The following is a 26827-nucleotide window of genomic DNA, read 5'->3' on the forward strand; positions in this document are numbered from 1 at the left end:
AGATGATTCTGATGAGTAAGGATGATACTGATGAGTAGGGATGATACTGATGAGTAGGGATGATTCTGATGAGTAGGGATGATTCTGATGAGTATGATACTGACGAGTAGGTATAATACTGATGAATAAAGATGCGCTGTGTTGTATTTTAGGTTGTTTTTGAGCTGCAATGAATCTATTGTAGAATTGTCAAATGTTTGGCATTATTCATAATTAAGTGACGGGGTAGCATTTTGAGTCATTTCAGCCAACTTGGGCCAGTGTGCTTCTTTCTTTTTATCTTTCTGTGATTACACTGTGCCTACTGAACATTTTGATGTATAAAACAGTTTTTCAAAATTTACAATGTGTATGTTTAATTTAGCTTGGTGCCAATTCATAAAGTATAAGCACATTTTCTACAAATTTACCATATTTCATGGTCTACATTCACACTTGAGTATAGCAATGCACCAATACCTGTCTCAAATCTTTAGGTACATGTATAAATGACAGTTTGAGAACTATTTTGTTTTGCTAAAATAAATAAAAATAAAGTTACAAGCAAAACCAGCAGCATAAGATTTAAAAAAAAAAAAAATTATGTACAATCATATACATTTATGGATCGTGACAAAAAAACTGCTGGATATTTAGCAGAGAACTTTTAACATAAAGTCCATAAGGGTGTTGTCTATGCAAAAATGCATTTAAAAAGTAGTGCCCAGGTGTGGGAACAAAAATCACTTTCTAGCCACTTTTTCCTAGTTCACCTTATGGCCTATTAAACAAAAATAACGAATTAATCCTGTAATTTAATCATAACGTGTTAACGAGAGAGAGAGAGAGAGAGACAGAGAGAGAGACAGAGACAGAGAGAGAGAGAGAGAGAGAGAGAGAGGGTTTATTTTGAATTAAGAATTAATTTTTAATAACTTGAGATGAAAATGAACAAAATAAAGGCTTTGCAGCATGAATGCATACATCTTCAACAGTTTAACATTATTTTGATGCTCCTAGTTCATGTTGTTGAGAAGCTATTGACTTTTGAAACGTATAATTTATTGATGGTCCCTAAAAATACTGTACTAGGTCTGGCTATTCGGTACGTAAGTCAGATTTCAGGTTGACTTTCTACCGGCGAATCAGCGAACAGAGGGAGTGGCTAAGAACAATGACGTTGATGTTGTGCGCTAGTTTGTGTTGTAGTTCTGTAATGGCGGCGGAGAAAGATGCCAGCGAAGCCATTCGGTCCGTTGTGGCAACACTGCCAAATATCTATAAACTAAAGCCGGAGCAAGAACAAGTTTTGCTGAGTTTTGTTGGTGGCCATGATGTTGTGGCCCTCCTCCCCACGGGGTTCGGGAACAGTTTGATTTTCCAGCTATGGCAGCTAGCTCTGTTACAGTAGTGGTGAAGGAATTTGCTAACGCGAATGCTAGCGATTGGTTATGGCAGATCAGAGTGGCTCTGGGCAGATCCAATAGTTTTAAACTTCAACAGAGTACCCGCCTACAAGGAAGTCAACGCTTGTCAATGGAGCGAGGCCAGACTCTCTGTACAAGTGAAATGTACGAGAGTCTGGTAGGTCCAGGCTAACGAATTAGCATTTTGTGACCACAATTTTCAGAGGTCATGTCTGGGGCTCTGGGAGTTACAGACCCGAAGACTCCAAATAAAAAGCGTGCATGTCATGTTGACATTGGTTGGCCAAATCAAGCTTGAAAAAAATATTAATGACAGCTTGCGTTCGCAGATTAGGCTACTTGGAGGACCCCCTCCCCCCCAAAAATATTTGTGTTGCAGATCTACCCAAATCACACAAATGATCTATTTTGGATCAAAATAATTTGAGGAGTTTGCACCCCTGTCTCTCTCCCTCCAACCCCTCCTACCTCCCCTCCCCTCGTAACTTTCCGGCGCAACCTCCGCTCCCTATCCCCCTCCCATTTCTCCTCGGTTGTAACATCCTCCCTCCCTCCCATTGACGAGTTCTCGTCCCACCCCACTAACACTGCCACTGACACCCTGTTAACCACTTTAACTGCATCACTTGACTCTCTCTGTCCCCTGTCAACCAGGCCTGCGCGATCTTCTCCCTCCTGCCCGTGGCTTACGGATGTTATTCGTGAAGAACGGTCCACCCTTCGAGCAGCTGAGAGGAGATGGCGCAAGTCCAAAGACGGTCTGGACCTTGATAAGTATCACTCTCTCCTGAAATCCTTCTCTTCTCACATAACTAGTGCTCAATCCCTCTACTTTCTTAACAAAATTAACTCTGCTTCAAACCCCCACAAACTTTTCTCTACCTTCTCCACCCTTCTTAACCCACCTCCCCCACCCCCAGACGACTTCTCCTCCTTCTTTGAGGAAAAAGTCTCCGACATTAGCAGTCGGTTCCCTAAACCCACCTTTCTTACCCCCTCACCACTCATGACTGACCCAACTAAATGTCTAAACTTCTTCTCTCCCCTGTCCGAGTCAGAGCTCTCTGACCTCATTCTCTCTCATCGCCCCACCTCCTGCTCCCTTGATCCTGTCCCCTCCCCTCTCTTTCAAACCATCTCCCCCTCTATCATAACTTTTCTGCTCCATGTCTTAAACTCCTCTTACCTCTGGCACCTTCCCCTCTGCCTTCAAACAGGCCAGAGTTACCCCTCTACTCAAAAAAACCCTCCCTTAACCCTGCTGTCCTCCAGAACTACAGACCGGTATCACTGCTACCCTTCTTTTCTAAAACAATTGAACGTGCTGTATCTAACCAACTGTCTAACTTTCTCTCTCAGAACAACCTGCTTGACCCCAACCAATCGGGCTTCAAGACCGGCCACTCCACAGAGACTGCCCTCCTTTCAGTCACCACTGCCCTCCAGTCTGCCAGAGCGGCTTCGAGGTCATCCGTCATCATTCTGCTGGACCTTTCTGCAGCGTTTGACGCGGTTAACCACCAGATCCTGCTCTACAGACTTTCTGAGATGGGCATCACTGGCACTGCACTCCAGTGGATCTCATCCTACCTCTCGGGAAGATCCTACCAGGTCTCCTGGGGAGGCAAACTGTCTGACCCTCACCAGCTCTCCACCGGTGTCCCACAGGGCTCCGTCCTTGGACCCCTCCTCTTCTCTCTGTACACCACCTCACTTGGACCAATCATCACCTCCCATGGCTTCTCCTACCACTGCTACGCCGACAACACACAGCTGTACCTGTCGTTCCCCCCGACCGATCCGGGGATCTCAGCTAGGATTGAAGCCTGCCTCGCAGACATCTCCGCCTGGATGACCGAGCACCACCTCCAGCTGAACCTCGCCAAAACTGAACTTCTCATCATCCCGGCTAAACCCTCTATCTCCCACGATCTGTCAATCACCCTGGGATCTGCGACGGTGACCCCCTCATCCTCTGCCAGGAACCTCGGGGTTACCATGGATGACGAGCTCTCCCTCACGGACCACATCGCCGCAGTCTCCCGGTCTTGTAGATTTACCCTCTACAACATCCGGAAGATCAGGAGATACCTGTCTGAGCACTCCACCCAGCTGCTAGTCCAAGCACTGGTCCTCTCCAAGTTGGACTACTGCAACTCGCTGCTCGCTGGTCTCCCAGCATGTGCAACCCGCCCTCTTCAGAGGATTCAGAACGCGGCGGCCCGCCTGGTCTACAATCTACCCAGACGCTCCCATGTTACCCCGCTCCTCGTCTCTCTCCACTGGCTACCCATCAACGCCCGTATCAGATTCAAGACCCTGGTACTGACCTTCCGAGCAGTGAACGGGACTGCACCCATCTACATCAAGTCTCTCCTGCAACCTTACACCCCCACCCGTCACCTACGGTCTTCTTCAGACAACCGCCTGGTGGTCCCACCGCTCAAGACTGCCCGGTCCCAACACAAGCTCTTCTCCTGTCTGGCCCCCCAATGGTGGACCCAGCTCCCCACCTCCATCAGGGACACTGACTGTCTCCCCACCTTCAAGAAAAGGCTCAAGACGCACTTGTTCCGGGAGTACAACGGCACTTAAGAATGCTTGGCTGGACTTGTTAGTTAGTTTCCTCCAGGATCACAATGACTCTTATTAAGTGACTCATTGCTCTTTTAGGTTAGATATAACGAAGCTAAGTCTTGTACTCGCTGTGAAATATGTTACTGTTGATTGTCTTCTACAGGTACAGTCCTGCACTTTTGTGGTTCATGTTGTTTTAATTTGTAACTTGTATAACTGCATGCTCTTATGGGTCTTCCCTTTTGGCACTTGTTTAGCTTTTTCACAATGTATGCTTCATGTTTTTGGCTACTTGCAATGTTTGGGACAATCTCGTTGTTATGTTCAGTGACCTATGCTCTTTTGTAAAGCTCTCTCTTGGAAGTCGCTTTGGATAAAAGCGTCTGCTAAATGAATAAATGTAAATGTAAATGCCGCAGTGTTTAATCGAAGAAATACGGTATGTGCTCTTTTTGAAACAGCTGGAGACTCTATAACAGAATTCCCAGAGTACAGCTTTGCCTCTCAAAACAAGATGCTGGGTTTGGATTTGAAGGACTCAACCTCGTTTTAGGTCTTTGGATTCAAACGTATCAGTGTACGGTTACGTCTCCAACCTCTTTGGCAGCTTCCATCTCTTTCTGCTTCCGCTCAAAGATCTCGTCATTGTCCTGGTCCTTCTCAAACTCCTTCTGGCAGCGGTTGAGCAGCAGCTTGCGGAAGTTCACAGTGACTCCTGGCTTGTCAGTGGTGGGCACTTTGAGCTGAAAAAAAGAATGAGGAAGTGGGCAAGGAAAAGAGATGCTTGTCAATTACTTAAACAGGGACACAAAGGGTGGTGGATAGAAAGTTGGGGGGAAAAGCCTAACCTGGGAGAGAGGTGAGAGAACTCACTGTAAAATGTATTTATTTAACATGTATGGAACATTTATTTATTTGTGTTTTAAACCCCCTCTCCCCCTTTTTTTTAATCCTTTTTACTGTGAGGCACATTGTGTTACCTCTGTGTAAGAAATGCACTGTACAAATACATTTAGATTGATTCAGAAGAAAGAGGTAGGTAAGAATGGTATGAGAAAAGATACTTCTACAGTTAAATGGAAAGAGAAGTCAAGAGATTCTATAAGGTTTAATCTGTTCCCTAATATTTTGAACATTCAGTTGCTTGAGCTAAAAAAGAGGACCGGAAAAAACTTGCAGATAACAAGCATTCTTCATGTCAACACAATAACACTCACCCCCATTAGGCAGCGGCACATGTTGGCGTAGGCCACTGAGAAGTTGGGCTCTGAAATGGCCTTCTCAAAGATGAGGTCGATGACGCCCTTCAGCCTCTCCTCCGTGTCAATGGTCAAGTCGGTCACCTGCTTCATTAGCTGCTGGAACATCTGGGGTGTCAGTTTGTTGAGGACGCTTCGCACGCGCTTGAACAGCTCCTGGGTCTTGACCTGCTCTGGGTCCTCCTCCTCAGACTCCTCCGCCCCAGTAAGGCCTCGGCCTGATGCCGGCTTTTTAGCCGAGGGCTTCCAGGCCTTCTCTGCCTTGTTGAGCTGCACGTCGTCACACAGAGACATGCTGGTGATGATTTTCCGCGGCTCCTTCCTCGGGCCCTGCTGGGAACGACGTGGGCCAGGGGGCTGGGGAGAGAGGGAAGGGAGGTAGCTGAGGGGTGAGAGAGTAAAAATGCACTTCCAGGAGGGGAAGGAGGGCAGGTTGGAGCGATGAGGTAAGCAAGAACGAGCCATGACCTTCAATGGAAGACTAGATGGAGGAGACAAGGCCTATAAACTCTGTAAACACACAAAACTGTCAATCGTTCACTAATGCTAGCCCACTATTTGAGATGACGAGACCATTGAGACCTAATAAGTATTAGAAACTTACCTAACAAAGTAACTTATTACTATTACGGGTTCTAAAAGTGACCAAAATGGTTTTTTTTTATATACCAGCACAATGGACTTAAAGGAGCAAACAGTGTGGCAAATGAGCAAAGACCACTTTAACATCCAGTCTGTCTCTTACCGGGCCCCGCGGGCCAGTCGACTGCCTGCCCAGGTTCCCCAAAAAGGAGGGGGTGAAGTCAGGACCAGTATTCATCAGACGACCCGGATCTGCAGGACGCAGTGGGGTCTTGTTGGCCTGCCACACACACACAAACACACAACAAGCAAATATCAACTGCAAGATATGAATAGTATTCTTGAATGTTGTACAGGATGAATAAAGGGAGTTAAACTGAATATTAATATTCATTGTCTGTAGTTAGAAAAGCATGAAAGTTCAAAGTTTCTGACTAGCAAGGTTTTGGTTTCTGAACATAGTTAGCAAGGTTTTAGTTCCTGAACATAGTTGCTAAGTAAACAGTACATTTAAGTACCTTTCAGGCACTGGGTGGAAATACAAAACTAGTTACTTTGTAATTTGGAAAATTGCATTGCAATTCCAAACATGCTGTGCAGGATGTGGTCGTACCTTGTCAAGGACCACATCACTGATGAGGGGCAGGCCCTCAGGCTTATGCATGCTGGCGCTGCTGAACTGAAACCCCAAGAGGAACTCCCGGTCATACCGTTTCTTGTCCTCTGGGTCAATCGGCTTCCATTGTTCTGAGGGATGACACCAGTTTGAGAGAAAGAATGGAAAGCAGACAAATGTGTACGGACTTTGTTCAAACTATTTTTGGGAAAAGAGAGTGGATCTTGCTAGTGCACGATAGTTGTTGGTTGATACAGTGAGGGACAAAATTATTAGATCCACTGCAGATTTTGTACTTTTGCCCACTGACAAAGAAATAATAAAATCTAGAATTTTAATGGTAGGTTTATTTGAACAGTGAGAGACATAATAACAACAACAAACTCCAGAAAAACGCCAACATGTCCAAAAAAAAAAAAATTGATTTGTATTTTAATAAGTGAAATAAGTATTTCACTCCTCTGCAAAACATGACTTAGTACTTGGAGGCAAAACCCTTGTTGGCAATCACAGAGGTCAGACATTTCTTGCAGTTGGCCACCAGGTTTGCACACATCTCAGGAGGGATTTTGTCCCACTCCTCTTTGCAGATCAGGGCTCGACAATAACGATGGCCAGATGGCCCAGGGCCAGTAAAAAGTAACGTTGGGACAGTTAAACTAGCAACTCACTGTCCCGATCTGGCCACTGCAAAGCATTGGTTGAATTTTTATTTATATTTTTATGGCATTGTAAAACTTAACATCCTGCATGTTTTGCTATCTGCTAATAGGGATGGGCGTGGTTAATCGAATATCCGGATATCCTAAAGTAAGTTAGTATTCGAAAACTTTTTTCGAATACTTATGAGCGTAGTTTGATTTAAAAAAATGTTTTATTGAAAAACCGTCGCGTCGTGTTGTGAATTCTAATAGTTGTGACGTTAGAAAATGATGAAAACCATCAAAAAAGGTAGGCTACGCCTGTGTTCTGCTGCGAGTCTCCTTTCATTTCATTTGGCGCTACAAGAAGCATAGTGTCCTGGCAAGCAGTACCTCGCAGCAACCTCAGTTCCTGCAGTCTTTTCTACGCCGGCCTGCTCGTAAATCGACTCCGTACTCGCCTCTCCCCTGAGCATGTTTACATTCTAATTCTCCTGAATAAAAATACGTATGGCTAATGCAGTTGTGGCTTATTTATTTTCTTACCAGTAGCCATGTAGAGCTAGCGTAATCGGCTGTTTATGTTTGCATTGTGTGGTGGCGCACCGTATCCTATAGGATTCCGGTTCCAAGTTAATATCCAAGTTAATATGCAATATTTCTCCGTGTGTCTTTCGTTTTTATGGAGGATAGCCTACCCAATGTGTTTAATTTAGTCCAATGTAGCCTACTTTTTATTTCACATAATAATAGGCTAATCGCTTTTCAGCCAAATTAAGAGCCAAAGTCTGAAGACGCAGCGTTTTTTCAAGTTCATTGTCTTTTCGTAATGTTAATAAATTGATCTTTCATTTGTTTTCTTTATTCAACCCTTATTTAATCTAATAGTTTAACAGTCCCAATTATTGCCAGAATGTGTGGTGGTTCATGTGTTTACTGTATGCTTTGCGTCACGTCAGGCTAATTACATAACGGAACCACATTAACAAAATAGATTATCCGGATATTCGAAAATAATTTCGGATACTATTCGAATAGTGAAATCAGTTCAAATCTCCATCCCTATCTGCTAAATGCATAAATAACTTTGCAGCTCGTGGGGTGCACCTTGGCCGATCAAGAGTTGAGTAGTGAATGATGAGTGGTTGTCAAATTGTAATTCTCTAATCTCAATACATTTTTACACAACAACTGGCGCGAGACACTGAAGTGAAGAAGCAAAGGAGAGCTACGGGCTCAAACGGAAGCAGCTTTTTTTTAATGTAACTAAGATGCACTGTGTCGTCTGTCGTATGTACGCATCTTTTTACACTAGCACCGACAAATTTAAAAAACAATCCCTGACCAGCCACGCTAATAGCAGACAGCACCTGGTTTGCGTCACAGCTAAGCGAGTGGTTGACAATCCATCTTCCGGGCCGTTGACCATGCTGGTCTGGAATTTAAATGGAGATGCCCATCGTGTTATTGCACAACTTATAACAATGGCATATCACTTAATTAAGACGGACCAGGTCGTTCGCCTCGTTTCCCTGGGCTATTGAACTGCAGCAGAAGAATGGCGTCGACTTGGGTACTCAGTATCATACTGATGAAATGCTATGGAAGCTTTTATAAATTAGCATTGAGGGACCAGAGGTTTCACAGTTTCAGCTACAGTTGTGCAGAGATGGCTGTCAGCAGGGGAGAGCACATGTTTGGACGTTATAAGTCAATTGTTTTGCTGACTATTACCTTAAAAAATGTTATCACTAGAAATGTGATTTCATTTTTGTTATTTTTTTAATCCAGGATGTGTTTAATAAATGGTTAAACATGTTAACAGAATAACATAATTTATAAGTCTTTGGTTTTGTTGTAACAACGATACATTACAACTTTTGGAGGGGGGGGGGGGGCCGTAAAAATGGTCTTGGGGCCAGTAAGTTTCAAACTTGAACATTGAGCCCTGCAGATCTTCAAGGTCATTAAGCTGATGTTTGGCAACTCGAACCTTCAGCTCCATCCACAGATTTTCTATGGGATTAAGGTCTGGAGACTGGCTAGGCCACTCCAGGACCTTAATGTGTTTCTTCTTGAGACATTACTTTGTTGCCTTGGAGATGGTGTTCTTGGGGTCATAGGCAGCATTCCTCCTCCTCCCAACACCGCAAGTTGATCGAGCTCTTGCCAAAAAGCTCTATCAACTTTTTGGTCTCACCTGACCACAAGACTTTCACCCCGTTCTCCTCTGAATCATTCAGATGTTCATTGGCAAACTTCAGACGGGCATGTACATGTGCTTTCTTGAGCAGGGGCACCTTGCGGGCGCTGCAGGATTTCAGTCCTTCACAGCGTAGTGTTACCAATTGTTTTCTTGGTGACCATGGACCCAGCTGCCTTGAGATCATTGACAAGATCCTCCCGTGTAGTTCTGGGCTGATTCCTCACCACTCTCATGGTCATTGCAACTCCAAGAGGTGAGATCTTGCATGGAACCCCAGACCGAGAGGGACATTGACAGTTCTTTTGTTTCTTCCATTAGCGAATAATCGCACAAACTGTTGTCACCTTCTCACCAAGCTGCTTGGCGATGGTCTTTTAGCCCATCCCAGCCTTGTGTAGGTCTTCAATCTTATCCCTGACATCCTTGGACAGCTATTTGGTCTTGGCCAAGGTGGAGAGTTTGGAATCTGATTGATTGCTTCTATGGAGAGTTGCCTTTTATACAGGTATTGAGCTGAGATTAGGAGCACACTCAGGGCTTGCAGTATTCCAGCACCGTGCCGGATGTCCGGTTCGTTCATTTCAACGGGGGGAGGGTGTTTAGATGCAGATCCGTTGACAAACTGATATTTGCTTTTCTCAATCCGCTCGCTAATGTTAACGGGCTAAAGGGACAATTGATTAACTTAGCTTCAACCCTTACGACGAACAGGGCCCAGATCACGTGAAAAATGATCCAAAGACTCGTATCCGAAAACATTGACTCGAGGAAACAGAAAGAATTTGTTTACCTCATTCACTTTCGTAAGACGTGAATGAGATTTGTTCACTAGTGATAATTACAAGTTTTCGTATTTAAACTTTTTTTTTCTTTCTCGGCCACAAGAAAATGAACGAATATTTGTACTTTCTACTCCTTACATTTTAAAAATAGCCTTGTTACTCCAATTTCAGTTTGGCTTGTTTTCATTCCGGCTTGTCATCGTTCAAAAAAAAACCTCACCGACAAATAACTTATCCAGATAAATCATGCCATCCGGATAGTGAATTTGATTGTGGTTGGATGAGAAGTATAAACATAAACCATTCTGATACCCAGGTTTGTACGCGATCCATCGCACCTGTAGCCTGGTCCTAATCAGACTCGTACATTTCATTTGTACAGAGAGTTAAGGCTAATTTATACTTCTGCGTTTTTAAGGACACGCACACAAGGAACGCGCTCTCCGTCAAGGAACTCCCTCTCCGTGCCCCTCGGAGAGCTCTACGTGCACCTCCTGATTTTCCTGACTGTCCGTCCGTCCGTCATTTTATGGATACCCCTCGGCTGTGATTTGTCTGTATTAAGAACCGCTTGCGTCAGGGACGCAGGGGACGCCACATTAAAATGTGACGAGAAATGGGCAGTGTAGTTGCTGAAAATATGCTTATTTTATTGATGAAACGGCTAATTTGTAAATCTGATCCGACTTTTGGATAACCTAGCTAGCATTGCAGTGCAACCCCACCTACTCTTCTGGCAGTGAATTGTTTTCAACACGCAGAGCCGTCGGAGTAGTATAAATTCAATCAATCCGTCCGACTCCGTGTGTGCGTCTGTCCGTAACGGAGTCGGAGAAGTATACTTCGGCCTTTCAGCCTGTCGCCATAGTCAATATATTGACTTATCGCACGGTATATGTAAATGAGCGCAATAATTTTTCGTGCTGCGATATATTGCAACGGATCACTTTTATAATGAAAAATAATGATTATATTAATTTGTACATAAGAACGAATGTCACCAACATTTTAGTCGATCCCGCTGCCTCAGTCATCTTGTCAGCTTTCTGTGCCTAATGCGTAGGCGGGACTAGAATCTCCACACACACAGAGCAGACACCGACAGGTGAAGAGAAGGCGTGAACTCACTGTGTTATTAAGTGTTCTGTTTCGTGACTTCTACAGCTAGTTAGGAAGAACAAGTCAAAATTGACTTGGTTTCAAAGCTGCAATCTTCAGCTCCGGTGTGGGAACATTTTGTCTTTAAGCCGAATGAGATGAGAGCCAATTAACGGGAACGAGCCGGTATGTCGACTAAGTTTAATAACAGTGGAAACGAAGAGGCAACTAACCTAACATCTCACCTAGCAATACATAACTATCCCACCCAGGTTTTCAACCTGTGATCAACAACTGCAGCTGGAGCAGGAAAGGGGTCTCCCATACAGTTGTGTTACAGATGCCTTTTTTCCGACAGTGCAAATATAAACGTGACATCGCAAAATGGCGCACACTCACGGATAGCGTAACTCGCTTAATAGCCAAAGAGATACAACCATTAAACAGTCGAAAAACCAGCATTTACAAATATGTTGCAAACTTTTGACAAACACAGGGCTGCCAACTCTCACGCATTGGCCATGAGACACGCATTTCAACCATTTTACACGCTCTCACGCCACATCTTGTATCATGCATGAAAACGGGTCAGGGGTGAAAAAGGTGAGAAGGATATTACCCCTCTAAGGGGGTCCGGGTGCATGCTCACCCATAAGAAAAATTTAAATATTCCATATTTTCATCAATCTGATGCATTTTGAGATACTTTTTTGCCAACCTGGGGAGAGCTGGAGAGACGTAACTTAAGCCATGAGTCAAAAATTATTATGGCCTCCTTATTAGGTATTATGCAAGCCATTTGATGCCAACCTGTCACTGGGTCTAACATTTACCGTATATGAGGCACAATGTGGTAAGGGCACCACAAATGGCGGACATGCTGTAACTTTACTTGTCTACTCTTCCATCATGATTGACAGCCAATACAAGTACCAGCGTACTTTGAAGTCAAATTGCGTATCCGCTACACAAATTGCGTACAGGTTGGCAGGTCCGCTTATTGATAGAACGGCAGGGACGGACTGGGAGTAAAAATAGGCATTGGACTTTGATCCAGACCGGCCCACCAGAACCGGTCCCGTATACGCCACGACAGCGAGCGCCCTGCTAATGCATGCAAATTCTGTGCCTGATGTGATGCTAGTTAGGGACTTTCATGCTTAATGCTATGGAACGCCGAGTTAGTCAAAATTAAATAAATAAATAAATAAATAGGTAAATAAATAGATAAATACATACATAAATAAATATGGCTATGGAATAAATTCTGAAAAAAAAAAAAAAAGGCAATAAATATATAAATATAGCATTATATAATTACATAGCTGAATCCATTTACCGACATCAATAAATAAATACATTTATTTATTTAAAAATGACGTTTTTGTAAAGACAACATGTATTTATTTCATGGGACTTTTACATGCCACATTTATTTCCACATGTATTTCCACGCCACATTTATTTCCACACTACATTTATTTCTGTGCTGTATTTATTTCAAATCTCACATGCAAACGAGAGGGGCGTGGTTATCGTCAGACCAACGCAGCAGATAGCTATGCTACCTGTATGGGGGTGACAGTGGAATCGCACTGCCGAACGGCATGGCTTGTCAGGATATATTATTTTGGCACAGATAGTAGATTTTGTAGAGGTACTTGGATGGATAAGTGCTCTACAGAACATAGATATTGAAGTCTTAAATAGTTTGAGACTTATCGAGCACTGTTCGTGTGCAAGATGTACAGGTAGTGGGGGGTGATAAGTGCCAGGTAATGTTAGCTAACACAGCAAGCAACAAAGAAGACAATCACTGCCACCACCGCTACATCGCTCTGCTATTATGTGGATAACTAGGTCGATAAGGCACCTGATTATAACGATCTAGCCTCACCATTATGCCATGCATTACCATTTACTGAGACGAGACCTGAAGTGAAGCCAGACCATTCCAGACATTACCCATACCTTTGGATTTACAGTAGGCTACTGCTTCAAATTGAAGTCAAGTTTCTTAACGCTTTGTTATTATTGGCAATTTAAAGTTGCAACTAACCAAGACGTGTCAAGACCAAGACCCATTCAACACGGTACACAATAACCAAACCCAGATATTAGGTACAGGTTTATGGAATTATTCAATATAAAATCCAACCACTACCACTGGAGTCGTTTTAATGACCATTCAGATTCTGTGACAAAACGGGTTTGGCTGTTCATATGTGCCAATACAGCACAACACTACTAGCTCTACAGTAGCTAGCTCTAGCTGAAATGGCCACACTGATGTCCTTTAATTATTTTGTCAGCTAGCTAGCCGGATAGCCAGCCACTTGGCCTACAGTTACCGACTTCGAGACCGGTGATAGCCAACATACCACCTAGGAAGACAGTGTTGGCAGTGATTGTTAGCTTTGCAGACGAGTTCCACGTCACACAAGCGAAAGCCATGTTTATAAAGGTAACTTCAGCGCAACCTCATAGCTATCAAAGATCAAGTCCCCACACGTAGGCTACTAAGTCACCGCCATCACTCCCATACAAAGGCAGAGACAACACAGACATTATGGGCAAAGCTTGTCTACATTGTATGCTTTTCAGCAGTGCGATGCCACTGTCACCCCCATACAGGTAGCATAGCTATCTGCTGCGTTGGTCTGACGATAACCACGCCCCTCTCATTTGCATGTGAGATGTGAAATAAATACAGCACTGAAATAAATGTGGAGTGGAAATAAATGTGGTGTGGAAAAGTCTCAAAATAAATAAATGTGGCATTAGGAAATAAAAGTCCCATGAATTAAATACATGTTGTCTTTACAAAAACGTCATTTTTAAATAAATAAATGTATTTATTTATTGATGTCGGTAAATGGATTCAGTTATATAATTATATAATGTTATATTTATATATTTATTACCATCTTTTTTTAATTTCAGAGTTTATTTCATAGCCGTATTTATTTATTTATATATTTATCTATTCATTTACCTATTTATTTATTGATTTAATTTTGACTAACTCAGCGTTCCATATAATGCAAGCGCGCGTGATTTGAGCGAAAAATAGTTTTTGGAGCTTGAAACAAACAAACATAGCCGTTTGTCCAATTTGTAAAACGTCTAGTGAAGGTAATTACGTTTACGTTTCTTAGCCTGGTTTTCCATCTTTATATTGTCTCAAATTAGCTTTCGATCTGCCAGTGTCACTGTTGTGTGTAGGCGGCAAATAAGTTCATTTGGAATTTTCCACCGGAGCTTCAACTAGCTGGCTAACGTTGCGTTCTCTCCTGCTGTGTTTAATGACTCAATTCATCAAGCTGTAGCTAACGTTAGCCAAATCTATGTCAACAGAGCTCCTGGGTAACTTAACTTAGATATAGCTGAAAATATAAAAATGATTGAAACCATCATTCACCGAGGCCAGGTGCTTTCAGCTTCTGATGGTGGTTTGCACTGGTGATGCAAGGCCCTTCGCGTTAATATTTCCATGCACTCGCGCTCCCTTCTGACACGCGCACCTGTTCGCAGTTCACTGAACATGAATACCCCCCCCCCCCCCACAAACACACACACCCCCAAAAAACAATTTCTCATTGAATCTACACGATTCACGTAGGTCACCTATTTTGGTTTCAAAACTGCAAATTTCGCCGAAAGGTGAGGGATTTTCATGTCTGTTGTATAACTCAAGGTAACGCCAACCAAGTAGCCCTTTTAACGTTGTAAACAATAAGGGATGGCGCAAACAGCCGTGAAAACTAGCCTTGAACTTCTGTTGAAGTTTAAAACTACTGGATCTGCCCAGAGCCACTCTGAGCTGCCATAACCAATCGCTAGCGTTCGCAAATTCCTTCACCACTACTGTAACAGAGCTAGCTGCCATAGCTGGAAAATCTAACTGTTCCCAAACCCCGTGGGGAGGAGGGCCACAACATCATGGCCAACAACAAAACTCAGCAAAACTTGTTCTTGCTCCGGCTTTAGTTTATAGATATTTGGCAGTGTTGCCACAACGGACCGAATGGCTTCGCTGGCATCTTTCTCCGCCGCCATAACGGAACTACAACACAAACTAGCGCATGACATCAACGTCATAGTTCTCAGCCACTCCTTCTGTTCGCTGATGCAAAATCTGACTTACTTACTGAATGGCCAGACCGAGTACAGAAGCAAAATCCAAATTGCGCGGCAGAGCCAGACTATCGCAACTGCACATGACGGAAACATACAATACAAACGTATAGCCTAGATGTCTGTGCCAGAGACCCAAGAGAACTCGAAATGTCCCAACCAAGCAAAAGCGAGGAGGTTGGTAGCAAGGAAGACCAGCCAACCCTTTTACATCCATGGCTGTACCTGGAAGAATTTTTCGAAATGGTTGAATGAAACAACAACTTTTGAATTTTCAATGGTCAATCAGGTGCAGCCCAAATATTTCAACATTAACATTTCAATATAAATTAGTCACTATTGTCTTTTGGGGAGGTGGGGTTGTGCATTTGTAACAGACGTGGTCTTTCAAGTTCCGTCAGAGGTATACAGGCAACCGTCCGCTCCCACCGGGAGTCGAACTCACCACCTCTGACTTCCCAAGCACCACCACTACCAACTACGCCAACGAAAAGCTAGCAATTTTCTGACGCGGGTGGCCTGTTACATACTTGAGGAGTGAGTTTCACCACACACCGGCTACACATTATAGGCCCCTCTGGCGCGGCCTAAGCTTTTATCCTTAATGGCATTTTTTCCCCTTTACATTACTACTTTTACTTTTATACTTTAAGTTGTTTTGAAACCAGTACTTTTATACTTTTACTTGAGTAAAAAGCTTGAGTTGATACTTCAACTTCTACAAAAGTATTTTTAAACCCTAGTATCTATACTTCTACTTGAGTACGCCTTCGACTGCTTGTTTCCCCTGGGTGGCTGGCGGGTCTGTGTCCAGAGCCTACCATGGCTGCAGGTCCAGATGCAGCTTGTCTACCCCCCCCCCCCTACCCCCCCCCCCACCCCCCCCCCCCCCCTGTTCCCACACTGTACTCCTCTAGGAGCATTGGGCCTCATTCACCAAATGTTCTTACGAACAAATTTGTTCTCAAACCCCACGTAGGCAGTTTTCACAAAGATTCTGGCATTCACCAATGTTTTCTTATTTGGGATTTGTTCTTAGGTAAGAACAGAATTTACGCACAACCAAGAGCACTCTTACGCACAATTGAGAGCTGACATGTTTGCGCAAAATAAATAGTTATACCTTTTCGTCCATTCTAATTTAAAATTGAATATTTCTCTTTTATAATTTTTCAACTAATCATTTTCATAATTTTACACTTTTTTGTTTTTGTTTTAATAAATACACACAACACTTACACTTCTGCTCATTTGTAATGCACTTGGAATTTCCACTGTGTATGAATTGTGCTTGACCTATATAAATACAATATTTTACAATCGCTATGAAAGTTTTTTCAATACCTTTAACAAGTTTCCTTAACTCTTAACACAGTGAGCACAACATCCATCTGTGTAGGCTGTACAATTGACACATTTCTTGTTGCTTTGACACAAAATGCATAGAGTAAACACAAATTTTAAATGCTTGAACTTCTTTTACACACAACCAAGACCAAAACAATAGATTTTTACTGCCCAATTTACCAATGCTTTCACACTGTCAGCAAAACAAATAACATCATGTTCAAAACCTAAATTATTGGTTAAATTAAGTGAACAGCTGTTTATATTGTGAATTGAAACAGAAATATATCCCCTGTATTTTATTCTATTGCTACTGAGAAACTGCTTAAGTTATGCAAATACTGTACATCACAGCTGATTCCCAACTAGGAAACACTCAGGTGTTGAGGTTCTTTCAATAGACAGTAAAGAGAACCTCTTTGGGCTGATCTGGTGTGGGAAAAGAACAATATAGTGCAACAAAAGAAAGTAAGAATACAGTAATGCCTGCACAAGGGAGAGGAAGACAAGTACCAGGACAAGGGAGAGGAAGACAAGTACAAGGACAAGGGAGAGGAAGACAAGTACCAGGCCAAGGGAGAGGGACAAGGGAGAGGAGTTAGAATGTGTGGTGGCACTCAGAAGGGCCAGAGCTCGGGTAATACTTTAAATGGAAGCTATATTGCATATTTCTTGTCCTGTTGCAAATGAAGCCTTTACTGCAGCAATTATGTTATGTATATTTTTTTCAATACAGTAACTGTACATTCTATAAAGCTACTCTGAGATGGGTCATTCAAAAAAATGTAAACTTGCCTTGCTTTGCCTTCAGTTCAAATCAATTATGTTAACAGGGAACTTTGCCATCAAATAATAAGTGACTTATCACTGTATTTATAGACCCAAAGTAGGCGTATTCCGTACACTAGGAGTACACCACACAATGGTATTTATTGCTGCTGCAAAATGTTGCAGATCGTTCCCTGAGGAGGGATCACATCTTCCTTGACCATACCGATGTATTTGCAGAGAGCGACGAGTAGGCTACCTGTTCGTAGCCCTGCTACGCTTTAGGCTACCAAGAGCAGTCCTCATGGACATTTTTAACAGTCAAAAAAACAGTCAGTTTTTTTGCTGAAGAATTCAGATTTAAGTTAAACCATTAATTTTTTTACTTCATCAGTTCTGCGCACTTCTCCAGATACAGCATTCACTGCATGAGTAATTGCATACCATGCATCGGTTTTATTTACCGATTTGTATCCACAGCCGACGCTATTACGTAAATATGATGTGTCGTTTGTCCCTAACTTCTTGCAGCTGTACCTCCACTTCAGAATTATTATGACGTTTTTCTGTCTTTTGTCGAGGCCTCCACAGTCTTTACCACGTCATTTTGACATTTCTCTGAGTGTGCACACGGCCCTGCCATATCATGCCCTTTTATGGGAATTAACGGAGCGTTTACCTATGCTAAATAGGAGCAACGGGGCACGAGCTTTCAACTTACGAAATATTGGGATTCATCATTCTAAGAACACACCTGCGAACAATTCTGCTGTTTAAGAACGCTTCATGAATCACACGTAGATTTTTCTTAGGAACTTTCTTAAGAACATATTTAAGAAATAACTTAGGAAGATATTGGTGAATGAGGCCCATTGTCTGGTTACCTTTTTCTCTCCTCCTCTCTCCTCATGTTATGCTGTAACCTTTCTAGTTGGTGCCGAAAATGGCTGCCTCGGTAGGCTCTCCTGCCAAAGTAAATTCCTTGTCTGTGCAAACTTTCATGGCGAATAAACACCAATTCTGATTCTGAAAGCAGACAGACGCGCTGTGGTTGTGTTTTTTGTTTTTTTTACATTCGAATATTATTTTTCACATTTGAAATTCGTTTTTCACCACTATTCGAATATATATTCGAATTTAGAATCTTCGTTGACAGCCCTACAGGGGATAAAATAATTTTGTGTAACTCGTTTCGATGAAATGTAGACACTTAAGGGCCCCCACCTCCTTTGTATTGGTACTTCACAACAGCTGATTTTGGTTCAGACATGTCGGGCTCAGAGTTTTGCTTGTCCTCCTTCTCCTCCCACGTCTCCTCAGAGGCCTCGGCCACCAGAGCAGCCCGAGTGGAGGGGGCAGGCTCAGCCTGAGGCTCTGGAGCAGGCTTAGCTTCTTGCTCCTAATAAAATGAAGGGACAGGGCAATAAGAATATACAGTACCATAAGGCCACCCCTGTAAGGGGCTAATGTTGTGTTGTGACAATTTCTTTACATTGACAACTTAAACACTGGAAGTTGAGGCAGACATGAACCTCTTTGAAGGCATCCAGGAGATCTCCAATGGCCTCTTTCTTGTTCAGCTCCTTCATGTTCCTCTTCTTCTTTGGCACAGACACAGCAGCTGCAGGAGGGAGGTAAGGCTGTCAAAGTAAAGCTGAAGCAGAACATTAGGAATGTTGGCCTGTTTGTTGGCTTAACATGTAGCTGTCTCTGAACACACAACCCTAGATTAATTCCTCCCCATTTCCCCTCACCATGCATAGTAGTTTCCTCTGTGGGGCAACTGGCAGAGTGCAAGTTCTCTGTCTTCTCTTCCTCCTCCTCTTCCTCATTGTGACCTAGTGTTGTCACACCAGCTAAAGAGGTGGGTTCCTGAGGTTGAGGCCCGTCGACCTCCGCAGGGGATTTGGTGTCCCCACACTCCGACTGGGGTACGTCTTCTGATAGTTCCTCCAGGTCCTGAGGGAGGCCGTTGGACAGTGGAGGCTCAGCCTTGTAGGTCGGCGTGGCCTCTGCCTCAGGACTGCCCTGCAGAGAAGCGGCCCAGGTCAGGGTGGCCGGGGTTGCCAACCCCTGCATACCAACCAGATGCTCCACGATGGCCCCTTTACCAACAGAGGCTTCGGTTTCCTCCTTTGAGGGGGGAGTCACGTTTTCGCTGTTGACCGCAGCGAGCGGCGCCTGCATTTGAAGCACTGCAGTTTTGACCTCCGGTTGGCTGGCGACGGCAGGCTCCTTCCCCACTGTCATCTCGGCTTCATCTTTCTCCTCCTGGACTGCAAGCTTCTCGGACGCAGCCAGCGTGACATCAGGGCTGTCCTGATTGGAAGGGTGCTCCTGGACACGTGATGTCATCGTCAGGGTCACCGGGGCATCCACTGTGTCGCACACCTGAGAGATGGCGGGAGGGGCCACGGTGGGCTCTGAGGGGGGAGTTGGGGAGCACCTGGTTGGTGCTGATGGGGGGGATGGGGAGGGTGCAGGTGACTGATCTTTGCCAGGTGAGATGGGTGCCTCAATTGAGGCCACCACTTCTGATTGGATGGTCTGCTCATAGAGAGGGTCTCTCTGTGTGCCTGTTTCAGGCCCTGCCGCAACTGCAGGCTCAGGAGAGGACGACACATGGGAACGTGGGGTTCCGGCTGTAGCAGCAGTTTCATCTGTACGTTGAGGACATAAAATGTTATTTTTAATGAAAAAAACATGAATTGAAAATACCTCCTTGACTGCTGTCTTCAGTCTAGCTAGCTTCATGCATATGTTTAGCCAGTGACAGCTCACCTGTTCTCGTCGTCATGGCGGTGGGCTGTGTTACTTCACCATTGGTCTGAGCTGGGCCTGCTCCGTCAGGCAAGGAGGCCTACAGGGCAGAGGAGCAGAGCACACCCATGTCAAATACCCACATTTAAAACAGCCAGCTTTTGAAACAAGCACATTCATGGCTACAGTCACAAACACAAATGGAGCAGAGGCCTAGTAAAGTGGAAGACAATAACATCAGTCTGCTGGATGTGGATAGAATTGACAGTGAACAGAACATGGTGATAAATCATGAGTTGTGAATGGACATGAAACCCATTATAGTCTTCTTTATGAGATCATATTTAATTGTTAGGGTTCTGCCATTTTGGGACTAAAGCATGTAGGATTAAAAGATGGGTCGGACCCCTCATTGGTGGACTATCACACCTCAAAGTATGAAACATAACCCAATACAGAAATATAAATACATTTTTATAGAAGGAAGCAAATTACTCCAGTGTAGTGTGTCTACACGAGTCATAATATGCAGACTTACTGGACTACAGGCATTGATACAATAATTCTGTGATTATCAAAAATAACCTCTGTATGGCTTACCAGCTACGGTTAGCTCCATTAGCTAGTTATGTTGTTTTAGGTAACAAGTTCTACGTATACAGTTTATGCTGCCACTGGCTCCATGACATTCAAATGTTCATACTATGGTGACGTTAAGACGTTGTCTTAACCTTGCATCCTTCAGCCTACTACTCCAAAGTCCGTCTAAGGCTGTAAGTAGCGGTGGGGCTTACCTGTGGGGGAGTGGGTGTGGAGGTGGACCTTCCTCCGGCCATGATCTCCTCTGTGATGTCACGTCCACCCTGGTTAGGGTCTCGTATTCTGATCTGGGAGAAGAGGGGAGGAAAAAGAGTGGGAGAGTGAAGTTGGATTGCCAGTTGCCAATTCATGTCCTGCCCCTGATGAACCTCCCCTCACTGGTGCCAACTCCTCACTGTAGAGTTCATACTTCAGACAAAGGACCAACATTGTCACTGGCGGGCAAAAGGGAAATTTCCACATTGAGTGGACAAAAAAAGGGGTTTCTCCATTGTCCTATTGACCTGGTTAGCCAGGTCACATCCTGTGTGTATGTGAGTGTGTGTACCGGTTTGCGCTCCCTCTTTGGTGGGCCTTGTGGCTGGGCTGGTGGCTGCTGGGGAGGTGGGGCTTGTTGCTGTTGCTGGGTGGTGCTGATCATGACGGGCGTGGGCTGGACTGACGGTGAGTACTGGGGCTGGGCTGGGTAATATGCACCAGCTACGGGTTGAGAAAGGAGGGGGAAGATAAAGGAGAGAAATTTGAAATAGAATAAATACACTGAAATGACAGACATTCACATGAGGATTACCCCCCCCCCCCACCTCCTCACACATACATTATTCAAAAACAGATACTCGTCAAGTAAGAAAATAACGTATCTGAACTACATGCGTACAGCACTGTTGAAGAAAGGATGCAGCATTCTCTTACCACCTCTCTCTCTCACACACACGCACGAATACATGCACTACTCACCAGGGTAGCGCTGGGAGGTGAGAGGAGCCCCGTGAAGAGAGAGACGCCCGTTCTCTCGCCCGCCCCCTCTCCCCCCACCACCCCGTCTTTCCCTCGCAGCAAGAGAGGGCTCTGAAGCATTGTTGCAAAGAGGAGGGGAGCGAAGTAGCAAAATGGAAAAACAGAAAAAGGACGACAAAGCAGGAAGACAGGAAGAGAGAGTGAATGAGAGGAACCAGAGGAAGCAGGGTGTTAGAGCTTTGTCAGTAAGACTGCAGAGAGATAGAACAAAGACTGAGAACATGAAACGAGAAGCAGGGATCTGTCAGACCAGTATATTCGAGGGCGACCCGCTAGAAGGGTCCCCTCGAGCCAGAGTGAAATACGTATGAACTCACACCACAGACATACACGCGCACACACGTGCACACACACTTGCTAAGCAAAACCACTGCTGACAACCATATATTGGTCCATCACAGATATGAAGACACTCGAGTCAGCCCTCTGATTTTAGTTAGCCCTTGAGGTTTTACACATTTTGTGAGTTGTAGTGGCACATTCCTTGCTTGTTGCCATGTGGGGCCAGGTTGTGGTCATGGTTGAGTTTGTGGTTGTACTTGGTAAATACCAGCCCATGTCAGAGCAGTACATCCTACCGTAAGCAGTGTACTCGGCTGGACTAGTTCCTGGGTAGAAGCCTGCCGTGCCACTGGTCACAGGGTACTGCTGAGCCGGGGCCATATAAGGAGTCCGGTACTGAAGGGGGAGGAGATCATGTTTATGTTGAATGGAATCCGAGTTGCGTCTGTAACATGTGAGTGTGTGTGTGTACGGGAGGCTGTACTAGTCCATACCTGTCCAGGAGGGATGAAGTAGCTCTGTGGGGAGCCTGCAAAGGACAGCTGCTGCTGGGGGATCATCATCATCTGGGAGCCAGTCTGGTAGACGTGTGTAGGTCCCACTGGCCTAGGTCCACTACTGGTTTGGACCCGTGGGGCACTGCTGGGCATAGCTGGCCGGTTCTGGTAGTAAGGCTACACCAGGTGGAGGGAGCGTAAAGGAAAGGGGGAAGGGGGTCAAGAACAATAGGAGTGAGTTTTTGAGCAAGCTTGCTCATGCGGGTAATGCCATATTGTGCTAAGAAATGTATTTTTACGTAAATAAGAATTCTTTGTACGTAATAATTGCATGTGAACTCAACCCATAACCCTCAATCATAACCAAGTTCTGACATTTTGTACTCACATATCAGATTGTGCTACCTTAGCGCAAAATATTTAGGGCTAAAGCTAACCTTAACCTGCAGGACATTGAGCAGTAGCTCTGCCAGGACACCAGAACTACACAATTTAACTTTAAATGGATTAAATGCTTTAAATGCTCTTAGATGACCTTGCCATCCTCCTCTCCAAATGTTTTGACCACCCAGCTTTGTTAAACAAGCCAAAAAGCTATTTTTTCATATGCACTCCATTTTTCAAAGCTCCACTATGGTTAGGGTGGCTTAAGGAATAGAGAAAGAAGCAAGAGAGAGCTGCAGTTACCTGTAGAGCTCTGTATCCACCCTTCAGCCGTACAAAACACGAGCAGAGCAAGAACAGAGGGAGAGAAAGAGATTGAGCAGGGAGAAGAAAAAAAGAATAGAGGAATGAAAGAGATAGTATGAGAAGCAGAAGTCAATCACCCAGCCATTTACAGTTAGCTGAAACGGCAGCTCTTCCACATGCACCTTAACACTTAAGTATGCACCTTACATTTGGTATAACGTGTACAGCTATGTTTGACTCGATAGATGGCTATCCTGTGTTTTCTGTGGTATCAAAATGTATGCAAGGCCTTGTTCCATAAACAGAGAGCATGAGGGCCACGGGCCAGACTACGGACAAAGTCAGATTGACCTGAGCTGGAGAAAGCTCGAATCCAGCATGAGAATGACACCCAATGCTAGAGATCTTCTTGACTGCATGCTCTACACAAAGGAGGGACAGTGAAGGGAGGGGTGGTGGGGGGGGGGGGTGTTAGTACCTGTTGGTGTAAAGCACGGGGCCCTGGAGCAAACTGGGAGGACAGCAAGAGAAAGCAAGAGATCAAGGTTGAGAGCCAGAAGGCATGCAAGAACGGTTACACACGTGTACACAACATACAAATCTAACAAACATTACAGCAGATATCTAGAAGATAGTAGAAGCCTGTATGACAGGAGAGGGTTGGATAAAGGATCTTGGGTTGGCACAAAGATCACAAGGAAAGTTAAAAAGAAAGAATGTGCAGGGAACTATACCTGTCGTGGCTGCGGTGCAGGGTTCATTTGCTGAGGTGGTGGAGTGGCAAACACAAGAGATGGGGGCTGTCCTGGGGCATAAGCAGCCTGAGAGATGGATGAAGAGTTGTAGAAACGGAACCGTTATCTAACTTCCTGTCAACCTGCTGTGGAAAACTGAACCCCATACTGTCACTGGCTCTCACCTGTGTCAATCCAGGGGAGGGGGCAGGGTGTGGGACAGAAGTGGGTCCCGTTATAGGCTGTAGTGGCTTGTTCATTTCACGTGCTTCTGTGGTTCTGCATCAGGGTAGCGCTGACTTGCCAGCCTACCTGACAGAAAGAAAACGCATGACGATAAACTAATTGTTCTTATATTTCAATTGGTTCAAGCTCTCTTTCATAAAGACGCACAGTTGGTTTACTTTCCAACACCAATTCTTCACCAAGAAATGCAATGTAGATTCATAAGAGAACTGACTCAAAAACATAAGACAGAAGATGAAGCATTTAATATTTGGTGTGGAAGATTTATTATATTTCCAGTTTTATAAGATATAGCCTTGCATATTGAGTTAGTGCCTTGTCAGAAAGTAAGGGTGTGGCATTCTGTCCCTACTCTGATAAGAGAAATGGCTCCACCCTAAGCCCCTCAGCAGACACGTGCATCATTCAAGCACACAGTGATTCCTGTCCTCCTTGTCATAATACCTACTTAGATCCAGCTAGTAAGTGTATTCCCGAGTCACATATATCTGAAGAAACAACGGTTGGACAGTCTGAATCACTTTTAAAAGGGACAGTTCCACGACACTACCTTGCAACAACAGGGTAGATTAGGTCAAACATTTAGATAGCATTGATATAAAATAATTCCACAGACACAGTAAAACAGCTTAAATGGCTTAGATGCCAAATCATTTTCATGTTTTGTCACAGTAAATTATGTTTTAGGGTTGAGGGGATTCTCGTCCTTACCCCACCATATTAGCTACATAGAGGATTAACTTTATACCAGATCGAGACAGTTATACTTAAGATTTATTTGACAGTGCTAGCCATTGCAAAAACGAAAGCTACTAATTGATTGAATAAATTAAATGATGAGGCAATCTAGAAACATTTTTCAAATGTACAACCACCAAGCTTAGAAAGACCTTTACCATGTTAAAACTTTGACTACTGGTGTTGGCTAATCAGCTACAGCTGTCAACCATATGGCGACTTGCTCGTAAGCCACATAGGAGCAGTCTTGAGTGAAAAGAAGATAGAGAAATCCCTTGGAACAAGTGAACTGAGTAGCCCACAAAAAAATAGTTTCTAGTTATATCGTGCCCAGCCTTTCGTCTAGCTTGCTACACACTGCATTGCATTACAGCATAAAAAGACCGGGTACTGTTATATGGCTTGATAGCCGACTAGTTATAGCAGGCCAGCCTACGTGTCTCTACTAGCTACTGAACTTGAAGAATCTAATGGGCAAGCCTCAAAATCAATCCTATCGCGAGAGGCATTAGTGCTAGCAAACGTTAGCTTTAAATCGAAAAACAGTAACGTGGGCATCACAATGTTAGTTCAAACTTTCAGCAATAACATTTCACAATTGAGCCGGATGTTTAGCCACCCGTCAATCTTATATCTACTTTCATTTGTATTAGCATAATAGTGCTGAAAATGAATTGATTGCAGGCCTCACTAGGTGCACACTGAACGCGGGCATGACAATTGCCTTATTAACCTAAAAAGCGAACGATGGCTTGCTGTTATTTGTTTGAAAGGTCAGATCATTTAGTTCTAGCATAAGCAGTTAGATGGAGGGGCAGCAGTCAACAATACCGCCATGGTTAACGTAACCATATGTACACACACGATATACAATGTGGGACGTACTGTCATTCACCATCAAGACTCGGAAGTCCTCGCAAAAATGTACGATTAGAGCACCTTATGGCGATAGCTAAATCATGTCGCTAATATGGCAATGGCTTGCAAGCAGTGTAACTTACAGGTAAAATGATCTAGCTATAACAGTCTTGGGGATTAGCTAACTAGGTAGCAATCTGTCAAATTAGCATGATCGCGTTATGTTAGCGAGCTAGAATACCAAGTCACGCATTCACATCCAATGCATGGATGGCCAGTGATGTACTTAGTCCGCTGATATTAAGCGGAATAAACATATATATACTAGGTAGACTAGTTACTTGTAGTTACCCAAAACAGTTATTTTAGTTTATGAATTAAAGTGAATTTCCTTCACGGCAAAATACATGTTATTAAACTAGCTAGCAAATAGTCACATCATGTCACGCTAACCTTGTATGGGTTGACTTTTTGTAAGGCCTTGATAGTGGATGGCTAGCAAACATGTCTCGCTAAAAAACGAAGGGACCAGGTTTCTTACCAGCAATGAATAGTATCTGTGCGTTCGAATGGAAGACTGGAATCGGCAACTATATCCTAATCTAGTCCGTTACTTGGTAGTCGTATTGCTAGGTACCTTGTCCTCTCCTCCAAAAGGAAAGTGGTGCCCTTATTGACTCAGCTAGTTAGCTTACTGGTAGATAGGGTGACTGCTGTTGCTGTCATATGCTCTTTAAATCCCCAGAGCGTGGAAAAGTAGGACACCAAATTAAATAATATAGCACTTGCAGAGCACTATTGACAATTCCGATGCCTCCTAAAAAAGCCTTTGGACCTGAGGTCCATGATCAAGGCGCCGATGGTGACGGATTGCCGGTTAGATATACACACTTTAGGCTTTTCCTTCGGTTTACTGTGAGGCCATGGTGTAATGCCTTCCCGTCCGGTGAGCCGGTCGGTCTGTGCGCCTGAAAGTCGCATGGGTA

The 26827-nt window shown here is 44.1% G+C and overlaps 1 protein-coding gene across 6 annotated transcripts in view; it reads right to left on the reverse strand.

The window, feature by feature from the left end:
- eif4g1a (eukaryotic translation initiation factor 4 gamma, 1a) overlaps nt 1-26814 on the reverse strand; it is a 47641-nt gene extending 20827 nt beyond the window's left edge. The window contains exons 1-17 of one of the 6 annotated variants that reach the window (XM_084708175.1): nt 26383-26814; nt 24185-24307; nt 24000-24086; nt 23744-23776; nt 23263-23283; nt 22573-22752; nt 22375-22474; nt 21327-21478; nt 20974-21066; nt 20201-20279; nt 19174-20079; nt 18952-19040; nt 18644-18818; nt 6438-6571; nt 5988-6104; nt 5201-5599; nt 4580-4726 (exon numbers count right to left, since the gene is read on the reverse strand). In XM_084708175.1, coding sequence (XP_084564301.1) covers nt 4580-4726; nt 5201-5599; nt 5988-6104; nt 6438-6571; nt 18644-18818; nt 18952-19040; nt 19174-20079; nt 20201-20279; nt 20974-21066; nt 21327-21478; nt 22375-22474; nt 22573-22752; nt 23263-23283; nt 23744-23776; nt 24000-24086; nt 24185-24259 — 2787 coding nt within the window. In that variant the 5' untranslated portion in view covers nt 24260-24307; nt 26383-26814. Of the gene's footprint in view, nt 1-4579; nt 4727-5200; nt 5600-5987; nt 6105-6437; nt 6572-18643; nt 18819-18951; nt 19041-19173; nt 20080-20200; nt 20280-20973; nt 21067-21326; nt 21479-21736; nt 22035-22374; nt 22475-22572; nt 22753-23262; nt 23284-23743; nt 23777-23999; nt 24087-24184; nt 24312-26382 lie in introns of those variants that run through there. The other 5 variants (XM_084708174.1, XM_084708176.1, XM_084708177.1 and 2 more) reach the window with 5 other exon arrangements.
- Nucleotides 26815-26827: the final 13 nt, after the last annotated feature.

The sequence above is a fragment of the Hypomesus nipponensis genome, chromosome 10 (genome assembly GCF_054491055.1).
Source record: "Hypomesus nipponensis isolate SF chromosome 10, ASM5449105v1, whole genome shotgun sequence".
In the NCBI taxonomy this organism is placed as follows: Eukaryota; Metazoa; Chordata; class Actinopteri; order Osmeriformes; family Osmeridae; genus Hypomesus; species Hypomesus nipponensis.